The sequence below is a fragment of the Scyliorhinus torazame genome, chromosome 17, assembly GCF_047496885.1.
Source record: "Scyliorhinus torazame isolate Kashiwa2021f chromosome 17, sScyTor2.1, whole genome shotgun sequence".
NCBI classification, from domain to species: Eukaryota; Metazoa; Chordata; class Chondrichthyes; order Carcharhiniformes; family Scyliorhinidae; genus Scyliorhinus; species Scyliorhinus torazame.
The window spans coordinates 119,512,181-119,534,226 of record NC_092723.1 but is presented as its reverse complement, the minus strand read 5'-3'; the positions used below and the strand labels follow the sequence as shown (position 1 = coordinate 119,534,226).

Below are 22,046 nucleotides of genomic sequence, written 5' to 3'. Positions count from 1 at the left end.
GGGTCTGACAACATACAGTTACAAGTCATCCGCATATAATGACACCCGGTGTTCCCTGCTCCCCTTCCTAATCTCTTGCCACTCTGCCAACCCCCGAAGGGCCATTGCCAGGGGCTCCATTGCTAGTGCGAACAGCAGCGGCGTTCCCTTGTGTAACCCGAAACTTTGTGAGCTCATATTGTTGGTCCGTACGCTCGCCACAGGGGCCACATATAACAGACGCACCCAAACCGCAAACTTCGGCCCGAACCCCAATTTCCTTGGACCTCGAACAGGTACCGCCACTCCACCCGATCGAACGTCCCCTCAACGGGGTCATAATCACGTTTAACAATCGGCTTATATTACTGGAGAGTTGCCTCCCTTTATGAAAACCTTTTGCTCCTCTGCAACCACCTCCGGGACACAACCTTCTCATCCGTGTTTAACAGCGATATGGGCCTGTACGACCCACATTCTACCGGGTCCTTCCCCTTCTTCGGTAATAATGTAACCGCCGCCTGCGTCATCGTCTCCGGCAGCTCCCCCTTCTCCAGCACCTCATTAAATGCCCCCAGAAGATGTGGTGCCAGTTTTGTCACAAATTCCTTATAAAATTCTGCCGGGTAACCATCCGGCCCTGGGGCCTATCCCAACTTCATCCCCCTTATACTTTCCAATACCTCCCTCAGCCCCAAAGCGCCTGTCTCTTTTCTTCCTCCAGCTGCGGGAACTCCAGCCCATCCAAAAACCACCCCATGTCCCCCTCTTCACCTTCCGGGTCAGCCCTGTACAGTGTCTTATAGTATTCCCTAAGCGCCTCATTTATCTTCCCGGGGCCGACACCACCTCCCGTCTCTGTCTGTACCCTCAAAATTTCCCTACCTCCGTAACTGATGTGCCAACACACAACTTGCCTTCTCCCCGTACTCATAGTGCATCCACCTTGCCCTGCGCAGTTGCCCCACCACCTTCCCCGTCATCAGCCTATCGAATTGTCCCTGTAGCGTTTTCCTTCTCGCCAATCCATCCGCGGTGGGTGCCCTTGAATACTTCCTGTTCACCTCAAACATCTCAGCCAATAAACGCTCATACTCCTCCCTCCTTTTCCCGTCCTCATGTGCCTTGAACAAGATAATCTCCCCCCGGACCACCGCCTTCAGTGCCTCCCAGAATGTGGCTGCCGACACCTCCTCGTTCTTTTACAACTCCATGCAGACCTTAATCACCGACCACATCTTTTCACAGAACCCTCTATCTGCTAGCAATCCAGAATCTAATCTCCACCCCGGCATCTGCTCCCATCCCGATCTAAGGCGAACCTCCAGCCAATGGGGTGCATGGTCCGAAATTACTATCCCCGCCTCCCCTACCAACACCTCCCGGCTCACCACAAAGAAAAGGAAATTCTGGAGTATATATACCCTATAAACATGCAAGAAGAAGGAGTACTCACTCCCCCGTGGGTTCTGAAAATGCCACGGGTCTACCATGCCCATCCTTTTCATGGACCCTCCCGGTTCCTTTGCCATCCGTAGCCTTCCCATTGACCTAGGGCTCGACCTGTCCACCCTGGGCTCCAGCATACAATTAAAGTCTCCTCCCATAATCAACTCATGCATGGCCAAATCAGGGATCGCTGCCAACAACCCCTCATAAACCTCACATCACCCCAAATTGGTGTGTATACATTCACCAACACCACCGGTGTCCCCTCCAATACTGCACTCACTATCACATATCTCTCCCCCTGGGTACCTCACTCCCTTCACACTCTCAAACCCCATCTTTCTGCTCATCAGAATGGCCACCCCCGTGATTTTGAGTCAAACCCCGAGTGAAATACCTAACCCACCCATCCCTTCCTCAACCTGATCTGATCCTTCACGCGGAGGTGCGTCTCCTGAAGAAAGACTGCCCCCGCCTTCAAACTCCTGAAGTGCACAAAGACCCAAGATCTTTTCACCGGTCCATCGAGCCCTCGCACATTCTACGTTATAAGCCAAACTGCGGGCTTACGCCTCCATTCCCCTCTACTGTCAGCCATCTTCCCCCTCTAATCTCGCCCTCTACTCAGCCCATCCAAGATGGCCACCTTCTCCGCCCCTGACCATGCTTCATCTCCAACCCTGCCACGTCGCATCTCCCCCGCCTCCATCCTCGGCCATCTCTCGCAGCCATCACCCCCATCTCACTTGCGTTCACCAACATTATCTCCCAGTGTGGCAACGCCTGCCCAAAGGCTCCTCCTATTAACCCCATGCCCCATCCCCACCCTCTCCTCTTTGTTCTGTGTAGAAGCTTCCCTGCGAACCTGCCCCTCCCCTACCCAAACAAAGACACATCCCAAACCACAGGTTGTCTCGTCCGGGAAAAAAAAAAGAAAAAGCACCACCACAAGCAGCGGGTGGGGGTGGGGACGACGACTGTCCCCTTACAAACTTTTCATCCCTGCTATACATTGTTGACCCAACAAAAACCCTCCACCTAGGGGCAAAATAAACCACTCACCCTCCATCCCCCACTCTTACCATTTGTTCCGTACTCCGAAGTGCCAGCTCCTCCATCTCCCAATAAAGTTCAGTTCTCCCCCAGGTTGTGCTCTTTAATGAAGTCATTGGTCACTTCTGGGGTCTCAAAGTAATATTCCCGGCCTTCATAAGTCACCTACAGTTTTACCGGGTAGAGCACCCCGAACCTGATCTGCTGTCAATAGAGCACCATCTTGGCCCTGTTAAACCCCGCACGCTGTTTTGCCAGTTCAGCTCCAATGTCCTGGTATATTTGGACCTTGTTCACCTCCCATTCACAGTTCCATTTCTCCCTGGCCCACTCCAGGATCTTCTCTTTTTCTACAAATTTGTGGAGTCTTACAATCACCGCATGCAGAGGCTGCCCTGCCCTTGGCTTCTGACTCGGAGACCTCTGTGCTCTATCCACCTCTGGGGCCTTGTCCAGCACACCCTCCAGTACAAGCTCTGCCAGCATCTTTGAGACATATCTCGTGGCACTCGTGCCTTCCACTCCTTCAGGCAGGCCGATGATGCACAGGTTATGCCTTCTCAATCTGTTCTCGTGCCCTTCCACCTTTGCTCTCACCATCTTGCTACGGTCTCCTAAGAGCCCCACCTCCGTCTCCATACTACCTCCCGATCATTGTGGTCCAACATCACCCTCTCCACCTCTCGGATCTGCGACCCCTGAGCCTCCAGACACTTTTCAACCCTTTCCATCAAAAGCCCTTCAGTGGTGTCACAGCCCCTTCGATGGCCTTCGATCTGTCCTCCTATATCTCTTCCCTTTGTTGACAGAACTCTTCCCTGATGAAAGCCATCAACTGTTCCATCTGGGGCTTTCAAACCTGCACCGGCCCTTTCCCCTCCACTATATTTCCAATGACCACTGCGCAAATGGTCTCTTCGAACTCCTTGTCCAGGTCTTTCACCTTCTGCCAGGTTTGGCAACCAACAGACCTGCCACACCCGGGAGGAACTTCTCCTCCAACCTTCAGCTACACCTTTCCATCAAAATCTCTCCCGTTTTCAGGTAAATAGAGCTTGTATCTGTGCCTGTGTGTGACCATTCGCAACATAGCCACCGTTGGAAGTCAGGTTTCCAGAATCTTACTAGTAACTTCATCAGAAGACCCTCAGAAAGCTTGGAGAAAATGCACACACTATCTGTGTAGCTTCTGTGGGTCTTCACCAAAATTGCCAGATTATTGTCCAAACTGAAAAAAATTACTCATGAAATGCAATTAAGCACAAATAGAATGACCTGTAAACTGCTTGTGCAGCGCTGCAGAGGCCTGGCATTACTTTGCTGGGGCTTGATGCTCCGCTGGCTGCTTCCTGTATGGCCTGCACTCCATTCCAACAGGAAAAATATGCACGTAGAAGTGGCCACAGTGTGCGTCAGAAAGCTGTGAATGTGTGCTATCCTGACATCACAACCGGCCGATGTAACAACAGAATACCACAGTTGGACCATGTAGGTTCAGACAGCTAATTGATCAATCACTCACCAATCAAGTGTGAATCTGCAAGCTGGGACCTGCACAATGGTTCCTTAAATTACCAGGCAAATTGGCTGGAAGTACTGTGGGGTGTTTTTGAAGGTGTTGTCGTGCATTTCTGAATTTGCTAGAGTGTTGCTGCATGCTCACAAGGATGGTAGAGGTGTAAGTGATCTGTCCACACAAGTGCTGCCTAGGTGCACTCCCTCCCGATGCCAGGTCCCTCAATTGGGCACTGAGTGCCTTTGAACGAGGGACCCCTTTTGAGAGACTGCAAGCAAACATGCTCCTAGCATGGCATGGTTAATACCAGTGGTGTTGGCATGATGTCCTTAAGTAGGCATGAATTTCCCACTTAAGGGCCTCAATTATCAGTGGGGCAAGAAGGCCGTCCATAAGACTTCCCGCCACAGACGTAATTGGGGTAGAGACGGGATGCTGGCATGGTTCCCACCCTCCTAACTGATTAAATGCACCCTGCCACTTGGAGAAGAAATTTCCACTCAGACTGTAGCCATTCAAGAAGGCAGTCCATCATCACCTTCCCAGATGAGGATTGGCACCAAATGTTGGCCTTATCAGTGAACAACACAGCTCAGGATTCTCTTTTAAGTGGCCTCTTATTTATCAGTGTGATCACCTATAAAATAGGGTGATAGGATGCAAAATTTTGTATTTCCTTTAAATAAAAATAGTAAATAAGACTTAGCTGTGGTCAGCACAGTGGCGCAAGTGGTTAGCCCTGCTGCCTCACGGCACTGAGGTCCCAGCTCTGGGTCACTGTCCGTGGAGTTTGCACATTCTCCCTGTATTTGCGTGGGTTTCGCCCCACAACCCAAAAGATGTGCAGGATAGGTGGATTGGCCACGCTAAATTGCGCCTTAATTGGAAAAAATGAATTGGATACTCTAAATTTATTTTTTTAAATAATAAGACTTAGCCAAGTGCATAACATTGAGTAGAAAACAAAGAGATTTCACTGAAAGTCAGTTGGAAGGTAAATGGATTAGTTAACCAATATTACAGAAATTTGTGTTCCCTAAAGAGCCAGAGATATTGACAAATCGATTCGAGATCTGGCCTTTTCTGCGTAGATAGCCCACTAACTCATTTAATGTTCAGAATCACAGCAAGGGAAGTGCACCATTCCTGAGAAGCCAACTAACAACATTTAAATTCTTGGCAATGAAATAAACTCATAAAGTAGCGCACTAAAGTATTGCATTCAGTCTTTCCCTGAAGAAATTGTCTGCAATTAGTTTCAAGAATGTAATATGTATGTGGCAATATTATCTCTATCTTCATGAAAAGACTCATTTAAAAAATGGTAAAAATGCAATTTCTGTGAAGGAACGATTTCTCATAATTTATATTCATCTAGTCTCCATAAGTCAGCTACAGCATATTTTCTTGATTCTCTCACATTTCAGCCATGTCGCAGTTGTAGAGCTCTCACTTTGAACTAGACGCTACTCCAGAGATTTGGGCACAAACATCAAGGCTGACACTCACTCCAGTGCAGTACTGAGAAGTGCTGAAGTGTCATGACATGTTTTTTGGATGAGAGGGTGTACTCATACAAGGAAATGTGTTAGCCTGCAGGTGCAGCAAGCAATCAGGGAGGTAAATGGCTTGTTGGGCTTAACGCAAGGGTATTGGAGTGTAAGAATAAAGATGTTTCCCTACAATTGTATAGGGTTATGGTGAGACCATGCCTGGAGTACTGTGTGTAGTTTTGGAGTCTGATTTTCATCAAGGAGTCAGGGCTTTTCTCTTAATGACCCCAACTGTCCCTAGCTTCTGATGGTGCCGCCCACCATGCCCCAGTGCCCTCTCAGTGATCCTCAATGTACTAGCCCTCCGAGCTCTACCGCTTACATCTAGGTGTGTCCCCAGGATAAACATCAGAGGTGGAGGTGGAGGTGGCCTGCTGCTTACCGCGACCTGTGTGTCTCTGCCCTGGGGGAGGGTGGGGATTACAGCTGTGACATCTCAATGGTTTGATGCTCTGGTAGGCATCCCCTGAAGTGCCGCAGGGCCCCGGCCGACTTGCCGGTGGCATATGCTTTGCCGTGCCACCCTGTTCCGCACGCTGACCCCAAGATACGCCTTTGTCAGGAGGGATAGACTCGAGGAGTGCTGGCGACCGTCGTCATTTCCCTGTAGGGAGGCTCTGGGTTGGCCTCCAGCGCTACCTCCTTCCGATTGGTGCCTGTAGAGCCCTTGGGAATCACCTCGGGATGGAGGAGCAGCTGGACTGAGCTCCAGATGCCCCTGCGTCAATTGCATCTGCCAGCCCTGGTGACTCCCTGATGTCCGCACCATGGTGTTGATGCCCTTGACGATGGCGCTCTGTGAGTGGGCCATGCTCTGCAGCACCTTGCCAATGTCCACCTGCATCTGGGACATGATCTTCATCTAATGGGCCGTGCACCGGAGCCTCGGCAATGCCCTCCTGAGACTGGGACACCTCCACAGCACCTCGTAAGGGTCCCCGAGTGACTCGGACATGCTCTTGTGGCATTGACAACACCACTCATGCTGCTGACGTCGTGCTCCAGGCGTTCCATTGAGGTCGCCAGCCTCTCTGCCACACATGTCCTGCCTCTGGGACTCCTCTAATCGGCAACGGGGACCCACTGGAGTTTTGCTGACATTCCCCTTCTAATCTTACAGCCGTACACTATTGACTGCATCAGATCCGGGATAGCCTAGTCCAGAGGCTCAGCACCTGACTGGGACCCAGCTGGGTCTTGGGATCCAGCAGACCTTCGACTGGCTCCCCTGGACACTCCTGCCTCCACTTGATGTGTACCAGCAACTGTGTGGTGCTCACCAGATTGTGCTCCAGAGGTCTGTCCACTACTCCTGCCCTCTGAGGTGTATATCTCTGTGCTGGTGGAGGGTGGGGATGAATCGTAGCGTCCTCAGAGTTCTCCTCCAAGGTGTTTCCTTGGGCGGTAGGGGGTTGTGCCCTGGATGGGCCTGCACTGCCAGTTGGAGAACCTGTAGGAGAATGGACGTGTGGTCAGTGAGAAGGAAGGATCATCATCCTGACGTGAACAACTCAGGTGTGACAGGTCATCAGGCCATTGGATCCTCACCTCTGCGGCGGAGGGCAAGCTGAACATTGGTGACTGATCTATCCTCGGCCACCCCCGTGACCATCAGGGCCTGTTCCTCGTAGGAGGTGAGGACCTAAGGTCCGGCAACCCGCCGTCCGTCTGGGCCCTTTCCTGCTGATTTTGCGGCAACTTCTCCTGCGGAGACACAGAGGGGGGCATCGTGAGCTGAAAGCTTCATGCGTTGCGGGGGAGCATAGAGGGCAGGGGGATTTGCGTGAGCACCACTTCCGGACATGGGTGGGGTGTGCTGGTGGGTGCCAGAGTGTTCTGGGGCATGGGTGTGGGATTGTGTGGGGGGTGGGGTGGGCAATGCCAGGTACAGGGTTGCGGGGATGCATGTCAGGGGATGGCAGGCAGGACCGGTGCCAAGGGGCTAATGCCAACTCACCTGTGAGGCCCGATGGAGGTTGTTGATCTTCTTGCGATACTGGGTGGTGGTCCTTCTGGTCACACCCCACGCGATGACAGCTGCTGCCACCTCCTCCCAGGCGGCACCAGCTGCCCTGTGGCTGACCTTCCGACCCCCTCAGGGGGAGCAGAGTATCCCGTCAGAATTCTACCACGTCTATCAGTCCATCCAGGTTGGTGTCCCCGAATCATGGAGCTGGTCTGTGCAGTGGCATGGCTGGGTGCTGTCTGGCGTTGCTCTGCAGGATCGGTTTAATTGCTACTCCCCCTTGCTATTGGGGAGCTGCCGGACACAGTCCCGGCAAATCAACTGACGATACAGTTATCTGCGGCGTAAAGCCCGTGGGGCTTCATCAAGTGGCCTAATTAACATTAGATACCAGTGACGGCTTCACTGGGTTGGTCATTGGGAAACACCCGCCAATTCCCGCTCGCTACCACATTTAGAAGAATTTGGTTAGATCTCATTCATAAGACACTGTTACAGGCTGTGTTGTGAACACCACTGAGTATAAAATAGAAAGGATATACAAGAATTAAGAGGTAAGGGATGTTTTGTCAGAGTGCTTGAGAGTTTTTTTTCATGGGCTGAGGGCATCATTGGCAAGGCCAACATTTGTTGCCTGGCCCTAATTGCTGTTGAACTGAGTAACTTGCTTCAGCCATTTCAGAGGGCAATTCATTCATAGATTCATAGAATTTACAGTGCAGAAGGAGGCCATTTGGCCCATCGGGTCTGCACCGGCTCTTGGAAAGAGCACCCTACCCAAGGTCAACACCTCCACCCTATCCCCATAACCCAGTAACCCCACCCAACACTAAGGGCAATTTTGGACACTAAGGGTAATTTATCATGGCCAATCCACCTAACCTGCACATCTTTGGATTGTGGGAGGAAACCAGAGCACCCGGAGGAAACCAACGCACACACAGGGAGGATGTGCAGACTCCGCACAGACAGTGACCCAAGCCGGAATCGAACCTGGGACCCTGGAGCTGTGAAGCAATTGTGCTATCCACAATGCTACCGTGCTGCCCCCTTCAGAGTCCCTCTATTCAGAGTCATAGTGGCAGCATATTTCCTTCCCTAATGGACATTAGTGAACTAAATGGTTTTTTGAAACAATCAATGATAGTGATAGTTTCATGGTCACCATTAGTGAGACTAGCTTTATATAATTGAACTCCAATTCTAATTCTACCAGCTGCCATGGTGGTACTTGAACCCATTTCCCCAGAGCATTAATCTGGGCCTTCTGATTAGTCGCCCAGGCATTACAAATGTTCCACTGTTTCTGCCTTAAAGTGAATAACAGTATTACAAAAAGGGAACTGCTCTGTTTTAATCATCCTTTTCATATGTTATTGCTATAAATAAATTGAATATGTTGTCTACCAAATCAAAGACGACAGAATATAAGCACTCTTAGCCTGGAGCAATGACAAAATTCTGGAACATTTACCGCATGAATATCAAATCAACGTTTTCTGGAGAGAATATACACCCCTGGATTGTGCCTTCCCGGTTAGGAGATAAGGAGGATCCTTTGACAGAAGTGCGCTAATCATACAAATTTCTCCTCCACTTTTGGATTTCTTGGGTCCTTTTGGACTGACAACTTCAATTCTAACACATAAATTAGACTGACACTTCAGTGAAGTACTGCAGTGGTTCCAGCCAACAGATGAGACATTAATCAAGGTCCCATCCGCCGCATCAGATGGTTGTTAAAGATTGAACAAGAGCAGACATTTTGCCTGGTATCCTTGTTAACACTCCTCCCTTAACCATTTAACCAATGTAACTGAAAACTGATTAACAGCACAATTACTTAATTCCTGTTTGTAGGATTTTATGTGTTTTTTAAAATAAATTTAGAGTATCCAATTCTTTTTTTCCCAATTAAGGGGCCATTTAGTGCGGTCAATCCACCTACCCTACACATCTTTGGGTTGTGGGGGTGAGACCCACACAAACGCGGATGGGGTGAATGTGCAAACACCACACGGACAGTGACCCAGGGCCGGGATCAAACCCGGTGCTCTATGACGCGAGGCAGCAGTGCTAACGCCTGTGCCACCGTGTCACCCTCGGGATTTTATGTGTTAAATAACTGCAGCATCTCCCTTGGTTCCAACAGTCATTGAACGTTGAAGTTCTTCATTGAATAGTGAAGTGCTTTGAAATATTTCTGAGTCTTCACGTAACACATATTTGTTTTTTTTTATCATCCGCACCTGACCCAGCACTCCCAATACATTTATTTATTTTAAATGTTTTTGCTAATGATCATAGAATCATACCACCAGTAGACCACAAGATGTAGGAGCAGAAGGATGCCATTCGGCCCATCGAGTTTGCTCTGCCATTCAAAATCTTCAACACAGAGGAGAATATTTTTTAAATTTTGGAACGTGAATTTAACAGTGGCTACTATCTAGCAGAGCTTCCTAATTATCATTTGGCATTTTTGCGAAAGACAGCAAAGCCTCATGATGAAAGCTGTTATAAGAGAGTTAATGAGAAGCAAGGGCCTAAGCCCAAGGTGCAAACCGTTAAACCTGAAGAGAGCATAAAAGAAAATGAGAGAAATTAAGAAGTAACGGGGTGCTGTTGCCAAGCGAGGCCACATCTACACTAATTCATTACAGTTTGTCTGTTTATTGCTGCTGAAGATTAGCACTTCCTTGGTGGCAAATAATGCAAACAGGAATGCAAACAGTTACAAATCAAAATAGAATAAAATGCTGAACTGTATTTTTTTTACCTGAGTCCTGGATGAGCAGGTGGAGAGATAAATGTGTGCTGAACCATCAAAAACTGGTCACTGCATTATTTACACATATACAATCAATACAATGTGTATTGCTCATGCACAACACAGCAAACAAAATCAATTACTCCCAACATAACTTCTAAAAGTATTGCTTACTTGATATTTATCTTTGAAAATCAATAACGGCTTATGAAACAGGGAGGCCATGGCCTGAACCAATACTTCTCGTCACTGATAAGCTTTGAACAGTCCACGGCACACTTCAGTTAGCAGAAACTAGTTATGAATTTCATTATAATTCCCTTTCATCTTCAATTAGTATTATTACACCGAGTGAAATTAATGGGCCAAATTATTCAAATTTTAAATGAGCTGAAAGACCATTTACTGTTATAGTTCAATTACTCCCGATTTGACTTTGTAAGAGGATCACTCTGAGACATTCCGAGACCCCGAGTTCAAATATTTCAGTCAGCCTTTTACAGTTTAATTGTTCTTGCAGAATTATAATTTCAATTATTCATTTTATTTGAAGTCGACACAGCTTCAGATGAAGTTGGAAGAGCTCTAGGCCAGCCAGACGATCCTCTCTGTAACATATCCCATACTTTGAGCAGCAATCATCAAAGTAAATAGAATGTTGAACAATATGGCCAAATCTGCAGGGTACAAGTCAGAGGATGCCTAATTAATCCTACGCTGTGCTCTGGTCATACCACTTCTTGCGCTCTCTATCCAATTCTGACTGGTTTAGAGAAGAATGATGAGCCTGATTATTAGTATCTGAGAAGACACTGAAGAAAGATGGACTCTTCAACGTTAAGAGTAGTGAGTAAGGTACCTGATATTAGTGTAGAAGACAATAAATGATACGGAAAAGGTATATCTGGAACATTTCTAGTTAAATCATGACACCAGGAAGAGGGAGCACATATTCAAACAAGATCAAGTCAAATGTAGGACTGATTGTGAGATGAACTTTACAGTGTGTGATCAACAAACGGACAGACTTTCAGGTGGGAGAATGGCAGCATAAAGCTTGGATTCATTTCATAAACTGTTGGGTGCTACGATAGTACATGACACTGTAGAAAAATATAAAGTAGGAGCAGGAGGAGGTAATTTGGCCCTTTGAGCCTGCTCCGTCATTCATTATGATCATGGCTGATCAAACTCAATAGTCTGATCCCACCTTCTCCCCATATCCTTTGATCCCCTTCTGCCCAAGTGCCAAATCGAACTTGCTTCCAGAAAACATACAATGTTTTGGCCTCAACTACTTTCTGTGGTAGCCAATTCCACAGGTTGACCACACTCTGGCTGAAGAAATTTCTCCTCATCTCTGTCTTAAACGATCTATCCCGTAACCTCAGACTGTGACCCCTGATTCTGGACACCCGCACCATCGGGAATATCCTGAGGTACACCTTCCGCAATAGAACCTAGATTGTAGTTTCTTCTGCATGGATGAGCTGAGGTGGGCCTTCCGTATTCCTTCTGGAAGGTCATTTGAGGTTTGCAATTCTAGTTGAACAATATCAAGGTTTAGTTGGATATAGATCCAGATCCAGTAGCTGATTCTTCATGGAGAAAAAAGTTGCAATAAAATCATCAGTTAATTAAAACAATGAATATTTCAACATTGTATGTAGGGATTCTGAATATGTTTAAGAAAGTCAATCAAAACATTAGGTGGCATAACTTTGTGCTGTTAAGCTGCATGGTGGATTTATCGTGTGTGCCAGCTCCAATGAAATCATAAGCCCGTTCTTTACCAATGGGTTTATAATTTCATTGCACATAGTGCACAGAAGAAATCTTGTGTGTCACATTAAGTGGTTGCATTACCTCACTTTTCCAATCTTGTAAGTCCCTCAAAAGTGGTGGTGGAAAACTGATCTCAAGACTGCCCGGACGTCTGTTTGCTTTTGTCTTGTTCTTGTACAAAGGGTTAGGGTTAGTTCCAGTTTAGGGGACAGTTGCAGGACAGAATTGTTTTTAAAACCATTTTTTGCATTTTGCAGACCGTCCGCAGCCAGCTACCAACCTGACAGTCCCTCAGTCTGAGATCTGTGGTCGCAGCTTGCTGTTGCAATGGAAACCCGGCAGTGACGGTTCATCACCAATCCGCTACTTCACAGTGCAAACAAAAGAACTACCTAACACGGAATGGCAGACACACACCTCTTCAATCAATCATGGTGCTACATCATATGTGATAGACCGGTAATAAGTACAGTCTGTTTATTGTGTATAAAATTCTACAGCTTATATGCAAAGAATATAAAGATTTTTAAAAACTACACTTTGTCCGCCACTCAAGAAATGAAAGAAAACCAGGATTCCTGGAAATCTGGAATCAGTACAGAAAATGTTGGAAATAAGGGCCCAATCAAAAACTGACGGAGAAGTGTGAAAGCTAATGTTTCATCAGTTCCAATCCAAGCCTGCAAAAAAGTTTCTGTATTTTCTGCCATTATAATGTCTTGCAACATCCTCCCATGGATACGATTTAACACTGTTCGCTCACTGGGGAAAGCATTCATATTGAGTGAGAGGAATAATTTGATATGGTTTTATACTTTGTCATGTTCTTTCTTTAAATTGTATCTGTGGCTTCAATTATAGAGGGAGCTTTATCGTACAATTTGCAATACCAAACACAGCAGCAATACATTAATCTAGAACCAAGAGAATCAGTATCATATACAATATCCATTGGTTACTTTACATTATTGGTAAACAAAATAATTATAGTCTGCTTAACAATTCCATTGCTAAAGTCTGCACGCAAGCTTGGTTCATTAGATAGAACAAAGAACATAGAAATGTACAGCACAGGAACAGGCCCTTCGGCCCTTCAAGCCTGTGCCGATCATGATGCCCTAACTAAAAAAAACCTTCTGCCCTTACTTGGTCCGTATGCCTCTATTTCCTCCCTAATCATGTATCCATCCAGATGCCTCTTACCGGGGCGGCATTGTAGCACAGTGGTTAGCACAGTTGCTTCACAGCTCCAGGGTCCCAAGTTCGATTCCCGGCTTGGGTCACTGCCCGTGCAGAGTCTGCACGTCCTCCCCGTGTCTGCGTGGGTTTCCTCCGGGTGCTCCGGTTTCCTCCCACAGTCCAACGATGTGCAGGTTAGGTGGATTGACCATGCTAAATTGCCCTTAGTGTCCAAAAAGGTTTGGTGGGGTTATGGGGATAGATTGGAGCTGTGGGCTTAGGTAGGGTGCTCTTTCCAATGGCCGGTGCAGACATGATGGGCCGAATGGCCTCCTTCTGCACTGGAGCACCATTCCATGATTCTATGCAATGTTGCTAATCCTCTGTCAGCATGTTCCACGTACTCACCGCTCTCTGTGTGAAAAACGTACCCCACACATCTCCTTTCAACTTACGCCCTCTCACCTTGAACCTGCGCCCCCTTGTAATTGCCACTTCCATCCTTGGAAAAAGCCTCTGACTATCTACCATGTCTGTGCCGCTCCTTGACACCATTTCTTCAGCTCCCCACAGTACAGTCGAGGTGACCGGGTTGGCTTCTCCCAGAATCCCTTTTGATAATAGCTGCCAATCATTCTCCTGCACTCACTTTGCCGTTTATTTAGTATAAATTAAAATAATAGCAACTACCTACAGCCGAGGCTGGTTTAGCACAGTGGGCTAAATAGCTGGCTTGCAATGCAGAACAATGCCAGCAGCACGGGTTCAATTCGCCGGAATGTGGCGACTAGGGGCTTTTCACAGTAACTTCATTGAAGCCTACTTGTGACAATAAGCGATTATTATTATTAGAGTGGGCAACCAAAACATTCTCGAAGTATTCAGAGAACATGAAAAGACCCCCTGAAATTTCCCTCTTTCCTGAGCTTTGCAGTCCCTCCTTGATAGTGACTATTTTTATAATGCATGTAAAGTATTACATTATATGCAATGCGCTGGATATTTTCTTGTGCAGCTGTCATCAACAGAGAAAATCTCAAATGTTTCTTCTGATAAGAGCCAAACTTTCTAACATGGTCCTCATTCATCAAATAACTATCTTGCATTCCCATGAAATGGCTTTCTGGAGCAACATTTATTCGCACAAACTCCTGACAAATTTACCTCTTATTAGAAAGGTTTGAAATTTCTATTGAAGGATATTATTCCATATTGGTCCACTATTGTTCCCAATGTGCCTTATACCAATGGCTTGTGCTTCTAGTTTGCTACTTTTGAGTTCTAATAAGGTTTTAAACTCCTTTTTCTTAGAAACAAGCACAGGAACAGAAGTCAACCATTCAACTTCTCTGCTATGTCCTTCCATTCAATTAGATTATGGCCTCAGCTCCTTTTACACATCTTTGATCCACATCCCTTGATACCCATACAGAACAAAAACCTATCGATCTGCCTTAAAAAAATTCCATTTACCCAGCATCCTAAACCTTTTAAGGGAAAGAATATTAGATTTCCACTACCCTTTATGTAAGAAGTGCCTCCTGATTTCACTCCTGATTAACCAAGCTGAATTTTAAAATTGGGTTTTGAACTCTTTATTTTTTGGGTATATGTGGGATGTCATTTTTTACAGAAGGAGACTTTGCAATTTAATGCATGGCGATTCACATTTCTGCGCAATCTGATATGGTTCAGTCATGGCTATCTGACCACCAGTTCCAATAAGTCTCTGAACTGCCATCATATTTCTTTAATCAAGACAAGATCTCAGTTGTACACTTTACTGGTACACTGATTTCAGTGCTCTTAAATCTGTATTTAACCAACATAGAAGCAGATGCTTTCAGACATTCTTTTGTATTAAGTTTTATGAGTTTTGATTTGAAGCAATTCATTTCTGAAAAGGTGCAGAATTTTCATTACATTTTGTACATTAATTTTCCTTGCAGCATTGATTTTATAAAGTACTGCAATGTTTACTGTTACCTGTCATTTGACAGCTTAAAGCCTTACACTTCTTACCAGCTACGAATAATGGCCACTAATGATATTGGAGACAGTGCTTTTAGTGCAGCAACAGAGGCAGTGACAACACTTCAGGATGGTAAGGATGAGTTACGGTATTATTTTTCACTTGTTATAATTATTATATTCTTTGATGCATATGAATTTTTAACTTATCAACCTTCTATTGTGCTCATATAAAGATTCTCAGTTTTAGCTTAGTTTTAGGTTTTGCTGCATCTTATATCTGCTTGTGATTTGCTTAAATAGAAATCAAAGTATTCAAGATAATAGACTGTTCATATTTATTTGTGATTATCTAAATTGAAAAAAATCTTGATTTGGCACTAACTAAATTGCATTCAGACAACAGTGTGTAGAATGATAAACCCGGTTCCCCAGAGAGCAAGGAGGAAAATAAAAACAGTGACAAGAGAATGAGATAAATGATTGACTGTGAAAAACAGATTTACTTAAAACAGTTTCAAATTATGGCATGTTTCATGTACACATAATCTTCACGCAGCCTGTAATTTAATCTCTTGTGAGAAGAAATAACTCTTACTTGTAGATGGTGTATTACTTGTAAATGGTGCATTTAGTACCTATGTATTGTTTAACAAAATCTACAGTGAGCAGTTGAATTTGGGCACAGAGATGATGTAAAACATTTTGTGTGGCCAATATTGGCAATAGATGCATTGAAGCCCCAAACAATCTTGGTGTATTTCTCTGTTTGGCCTTATTAGAAATTGAGTTGGAAAATGGAAACTGTGCGATCTACCGGCTGCGTTGCGCTCTTGCTTGAGGGCAACGTGACAGCCTTTGCGCCTCGCGGGATATATCCAAGTCCCACAAGGCATTGGAATCACACCCAAAAGGGACATGACCAAACGGTGCACGCCTAAGTAGGATTTAAACCTACTTAGGCGAGCTTACCCAGGATCTACCAGCCTTCTGGGATCTACCAGCCTCCCCAGGGAGGCTGCAGCTGGGAGCTGTTCTGTACTGGTCCACTCAAATGTGGACCAGGCAGAACGGTGCCTAGGCAGTCTCCCAGGTCATTGGAGACCCCTGGGTGGCCAGGAATAGTGCAGGGTGACTCACTGGCTCTCCCCCTGGAACATGGGCACCTTGGCACTGCCAGGCTGGCACCTTGGAACTGCCACCCTGGCACTGCTGAGATGCCCAGGTGGCGTTGCTAAGCTGGCAGAGCACTGCCAGAGTGGCGCTGCCAAGGGTGCCTGGGTACCAGAGTGGCACTGTCAAGGGTCAGGGCCCAAGAAGGGCCATGCATATAAAAGGATGGCAGAGGGTAGGATTTGAAGGGTGGGGATGGGTGCAGGACAGAAAGATAGGGGCATCTGGAAAGTAAGGGAGGATGATGGGTCGGGTCCTGGAAGGGGGCTATAAGGAGATGTACCCCATAGCGGAATGTCCTCACTTGGGGGGGGTGGTAGTGCCCATGTGTGGGAGGGTGGCATTGGCCATGGGTGGGGATGTGGAGGACCTACAAGCTCACTTAGAGATCAGGGAACCCTTTCAAAATGGCAGCCCGATCTCTTGAGTTCAGCTCCCCCTTGTTGTAAAAAATTCTAGGTGTGGGCTAAACCGTTGAGAAACTCCCCAGGGCCCAAAAAAGTGAATAAGTGTAATTTGATAGTGGTGGGGAACTCGCTGGCACAGCCAGCGGAAACTCCTTAATAAACCTGCCACAAATGAACTTAGAAACGTTTCCATTAAGTTCCGCCCAGTATCAGATTTTATTTCTCACATATCATCGAGGCAGTGCAATATATACTTGTATCTGTTCTTGCAATCTGACAATGTAGAGTAATGGGAACAAATTGCAATTTTGAAAATTTCATTCACGAGGTATGAGAGTTACAAGACCAATATTTATTGCTGATCCTTAATTGGCCCTTGAGATGGTGTTGCTGAGCTGTTTTCTTGAGCTTTTGCAGTCGTAAGGTGTAGGTGCACGCACAAAGCTGTTCGGGAGTGAGTTCCAGGAGATTGATCCAGAGACAGTGAAGGGGTAGCAGTGAAGGAGGGGAACTTGCAGGTGGCGGTGTTCCCGTGCACCTGCTATCGCTGTTCGTCTGGATGGTGGAGGTGGCTGGTTTGGAAGGTGCTGTCAAAGGACCCTTGACCGACTTATTCAGCGGCTTTAACTTAGTAAAATGTCCCAAAGTATTTCTCTGGAGCATAAGCAGACAAAAACTGACGCTCATAAAGTTATCATTGGGGGAATGGTTTACAGATACTAAGCTCAATGACGAAAGGTTGAAACTCATAGAAAAACAGATATGACATGGAGATACTTCTCCCTCCTCAACTTCATCCCAGAACCTAATGGGTCAACAAGAATCATAAAATTAAGATATGGGGGCAGCATGGTGGCGCAGTGGGTTAGCCCTGTTGCCTCACGGCGCCGAGGTCCCAGGTTCGATCCCGGCTCTGGGTCAATGTCCGTGTGGAGTTTGCACATTCTCCCTGTGTCTGCGTGGGTTTCACCCCACAACCCAAAGATGTGCAGGTTAGGTGGATTGACAACGCTAAATTGTCCCTTAATTGGAAAAAATGAATTGGGTACTCTAAATTTATTTAAAAAAAAATAAATAAATAAAATTAAGATATGCTTTTCAATAGTTTCACCTACGATTCTGTTTTTTAGTTCCTAGTGAGCCACCAGTTATTCTGTCTGTGATTCCACGCACCACTACCTCTGTTCTTGTTCAATGGCAGGTAAGTCTTTGGTCTGAAATTAATCCTTTATGTATTGAAAATGTTTGTTGTGTTGGAGGTCGGTTAGCTCAGTTGGCTAGACCGTGATGTGGAGCGATGTTAACAGCACGCGTTCAACTTCCATACCAGCTGAGGTCTCAACCTTGCCCCTCGTCTGAGGCATGCTGACCCTCAGGTTAAATCACCACCAGCCAACTCTCAAAGGGGTGAGCAGTCTATGGTCCTCTGGGACTGAGGTGACATTTTTGAGTTAATGATAAACAAAGAGCTTTTTAAACATTTATTGCAATGTATTATTTAAATTATATTGTAGAAAGGACATTGTTAGCAAACATAAGACAACCAGTCATCGTTATCAGGGCATGATAATCATATCTCTCAGCATGTTCTATTCATAATGTGTTACTTTGGAACAGTTTTAAGAGCTTTGAATGTGATATCAGCACTGGCTAAACTTTAAATTTATTAATAAATGTACCTCTCATGTAATAATGGACTCCAGACTTAATTCTAATGTTATATACTTAAAAATTGGCTCCTATAGATGTATCAGGAAATATTGGCTGTATAAAATCTATACACTTTAATGAAGTGCCTTGACCAATTTAGTAGTGGTTTCATCCATGAATAAAGTTATTCGCAACATGACAGTGAAGTCCCGTCTTGGGAATGTTCTATAAATCCTATTTGTCATGGCAGAAATATTCAGAATTGATAGCATTCTGTGCAATGTGTGCAAAACTGCTTTTACAACAGTAGTATCATTTTGAAGCCCAATATCCAGCTAATCCTTTCTCTTCACCTTGCACACCTGAAAATGTGCTCAGCAACCAGAAGGATTCCTTGTCAATGCCATTTAAAAGAATCATCAGTTACTTACATGTGAGGTACTGAATGATTTCTTCTGGCCGCTGCTTCAATTCTAAAGTGTTTGGTGTTCACGAGAATTGTTCGTAGTTGCCTAAAGTTACTGAGACTGCTGTGCTCAAGTACTCCAGGAGTTTTTGCTGACTTCAAGATTTCTGCACAAATCAGTTTCTCCCAGACTTGGGTGCATCAGCCCGTGCCCCCTCCTCCCCCATGCGTACCGCCCCACTCCCTGAGCCTGGAATACAGCATGATTTAGAGAATGAACTAAGTCACACACAGCAGGATACACTTTTGGTACTTAAAGTCAGAGGATGCCGCTGGGAATCATGGCTGCCAAACTCAGGAAGCATACTGCACCCAGGTTTACCTCCCTTGCGTGTCTGCTGAACACATTGGAGGCGAACCGCACTGTCTCATACCCATGCTCTGATCGAAGACCTGCATATAAGATCACCACTCCAGCAAGAGAGGTGGTGGTCAGTGCTATTGCCATACAGAAGAGGACAGCCATCCAGTGCCACAAATGATCTTCTCCATTCTGCCAGGGTTTGTCACTTCTCATCACTCACAGCTCACGGAACCATCACACGTCCACCACAATCTCATTCAATGCTCGCTCAAGAGACACCACCACTGACTGTCCCACGCATGTCTTTGTCTCCTCTGCTGGTCATGGCCTCATGACCTTCCATTTACCATCCACACATGCCATGCATCCTTATCATCTGCCTTGATACACGTCCTGCTTACACTCTCTTCCTGAAGGACAAGCTGACACACAACAAGAGGGCGATATCCCAGACAGGTGGAGGGATGCCTTTGAGAAAAGAGTCATTCAGCTGGGCTGGTGAGGAGATGAAGCACTCCTGTGCTGATGGTGAGGTCAGCTGTACTCAATCCAGTGAGGATCCAGCACTGCAACATCCATCTGACAACCATACTGAGTGATGTCTACTGTTTCCCAGGCCCCTTCCTTGCATTAATGACCTCTCCTTCCTTTCGTAGGCACATCTGGGAAGCAGCTGAGGGGGTCCAGGTCCTCGACTCTAACCCTGAAAGCAGCACAGACTATGAATTCACAATGTGGAGACGCCGGTGTTGGACTGGGGTGAGCACAGTAAGAAGTTTTACAACACCAGGTTAAAGTCCAACAGGTTTGTTTCGAATTACTAGCTTTCGGAGCACAGCTCCTTCATCTGAGGAAGGAGCTGTGCTCCGAAAGCTAGTGATTCGAAACAAACCTGTTGGACTTTAACCTGGTGTTGTAAGACTTCTTACTATGAATTCACAGACACCGAAACAGAAGAACCGTCACAGCGCTCACCTACACCCTCCACCAGCACAGAGACCCACACATTGGTGGAAACTAGTTCTACAGTAGCCCCAAGGGTCACAATCTAGTGAGCATATTCCACTGTCTGATCCACAGCAGGCAGAGCAGGGGTATCCAAGGGTGCCGGAACTTGGAGGATTGCTGAAGGCAAAGAACTTGCCTTGTCTGAGTCAGATGATGCGCCTCTGGACTCGGTCAAGCCTCAGTCGCTGGAACTCGTTAGGCAAGGTAGTGAAAACCAGGAAGGGATGTCTGGTGCACTCCTCCGATTGCGAGGCTCCATGGGGGAATCAATCTGTCTTCAGACTGAGGTGACAGCACCAATAGACCAATGCACGGAAGTCAACACTCATCGGGTAGCGGCCACCATGGGGTCCTTCGTCCAAGACATCTGCCCTGCACTATTTATTGCAGGAGCTGCACTCAATGGCAGAGGCACTTCCTGGCATCCATCAGTGTAAATGCTAGAGAGGGATGCGGCTTCTCGAGATCACTCCAGCAGCCTCTCCCACTCAAGCTACTAGCCAGGGGTCTGTGGGCACCACAGGGAGGAGGATCAGCTAGTGCACACCCCTGGCAATCCACCCAAATGACTCTGGGAGTGTCCCACTCATCCAAATCTCCTCCTTCTGTGACTGCTCCAGCTCCACAGGGTGAGGAGGGTGGCACAGCCACACAGCAGGACCCTGAAAACAGGTGGGGCTCCAGGTCTCTGCCCTCCAGCGTACATCCGCCTAGATCATCACAGACAACAGGGCACAGCAGTTAGCAGGCTTCCTCCAGCTCCGCTGTGGATGTTAGGGATGCAACAAGACGTAGCGGCAGGGTCGGAAATGTTAAGAAGTTGTAGTTGCACAGCATGGGCACAGTCACTTGTACATAATTCCCACTTCTGTAAATAAACTCCCCACTAATTGAATCCTTTCAATGGTTCCTTGTTATGATGAGCTGTGTTCCTGTCAGTCTCTTGCACAAGATATAGGCAGGGTTCACTCTCTCTTTTTGCTCCCCCCTCCACCACCACCACCACCACTATTTCTGCCTCCGCTGACACTGCCTCCAGTGACACTGCCCCAGTGACACTGCCCCAGTGACAGTGCCCCAGTGACACTGCCCCCAGTGACACTGCCCCAATGACACTGCCCCAGTGACACTGCCCCAGTGACACTGCCCCAGTGACACTGCCCCAGTGACAGTGCCCCAGTGACACTGCCCCCAGTGACACTGCCCCAATGACACTGCCCCAGTGACACTGCCCCAGTGACACTGCCCCCAGTGACACTGCCCCAGTGACACTGCCCCCAGTGACACTGCCCCCAGTGACACTGCCCCAGTGACACTGCCCCAGTGACACTGCCCCCAGTGACACTGCCCCAGTGACACTGCCCCAGTGACACTGCAATTAGCTCGGCAAGAGCCGGACATTCACATAAGTTCTGTGAGGATCTATGGACTTTCCGCACTGCATGTCATCATCATCATCCCCGAATGTAGGGACTAGGGACAACACTAATTGGACCACTTAATGAGACGTCACCGGCTTCTCACTGCAAATGAAGGCTCACCAGCTGATTTGCTGGCACGGCGTTCACCAGCACCCCACTAACGAGGTCGAGCAGCACTTGCTCAACCAACCCCAGCCAATTCGCAACAATGGCGCCGAGAAGACCAGTCCAAGATTGGGGGCCCTGACCTGGGGAGGCTGCTAGATGCTGTGGAGGCCTGTAGGGTTCTCCTGTTCCCCCGAGTTTCCAGGAGGGTTAGCCACAGGGCAGCCAGTACTGCCTGGGATGAGGTGGCGGCGGCAGTGAGCTCGGGGAGTGTCACCAGGAGGACTGGCC

At 47.0% G+C, this 22,046-nt stretch overlaps 1 protein-coding gene across 2 annotated transcripts in view; it reads left to right on the top strand.

Annotated features, from left to right (window-relative positions):
* The window catches only part of LOC140394110 (protein sidekick-1-like), a 360,429-nt gene that overhangs the window by 235,935 nt on the left and 102,448 nt on the right, over window positions 1–22,046 (top strand). For both annotated transcript variants that reach the window (XM_072480961.1, XM_072480960.1), the window contains exons 17-19: window positions 12,329–12,530; window positions 15,251–15,354; window positions 17,932–18,002. In XM_072480961.1, coding sequence (XP_072337062.1) covers window positions 12,329–12,530; window positions 15,251–15,354; window positions 17,932–18,002 — 377 coding nt within the window. The remainder of the gene's footprint in view (window positions 1–12,328; window positions 12,531–15,250; window positions 15,355–17,931; window positions 18,003–22,046) is intronic.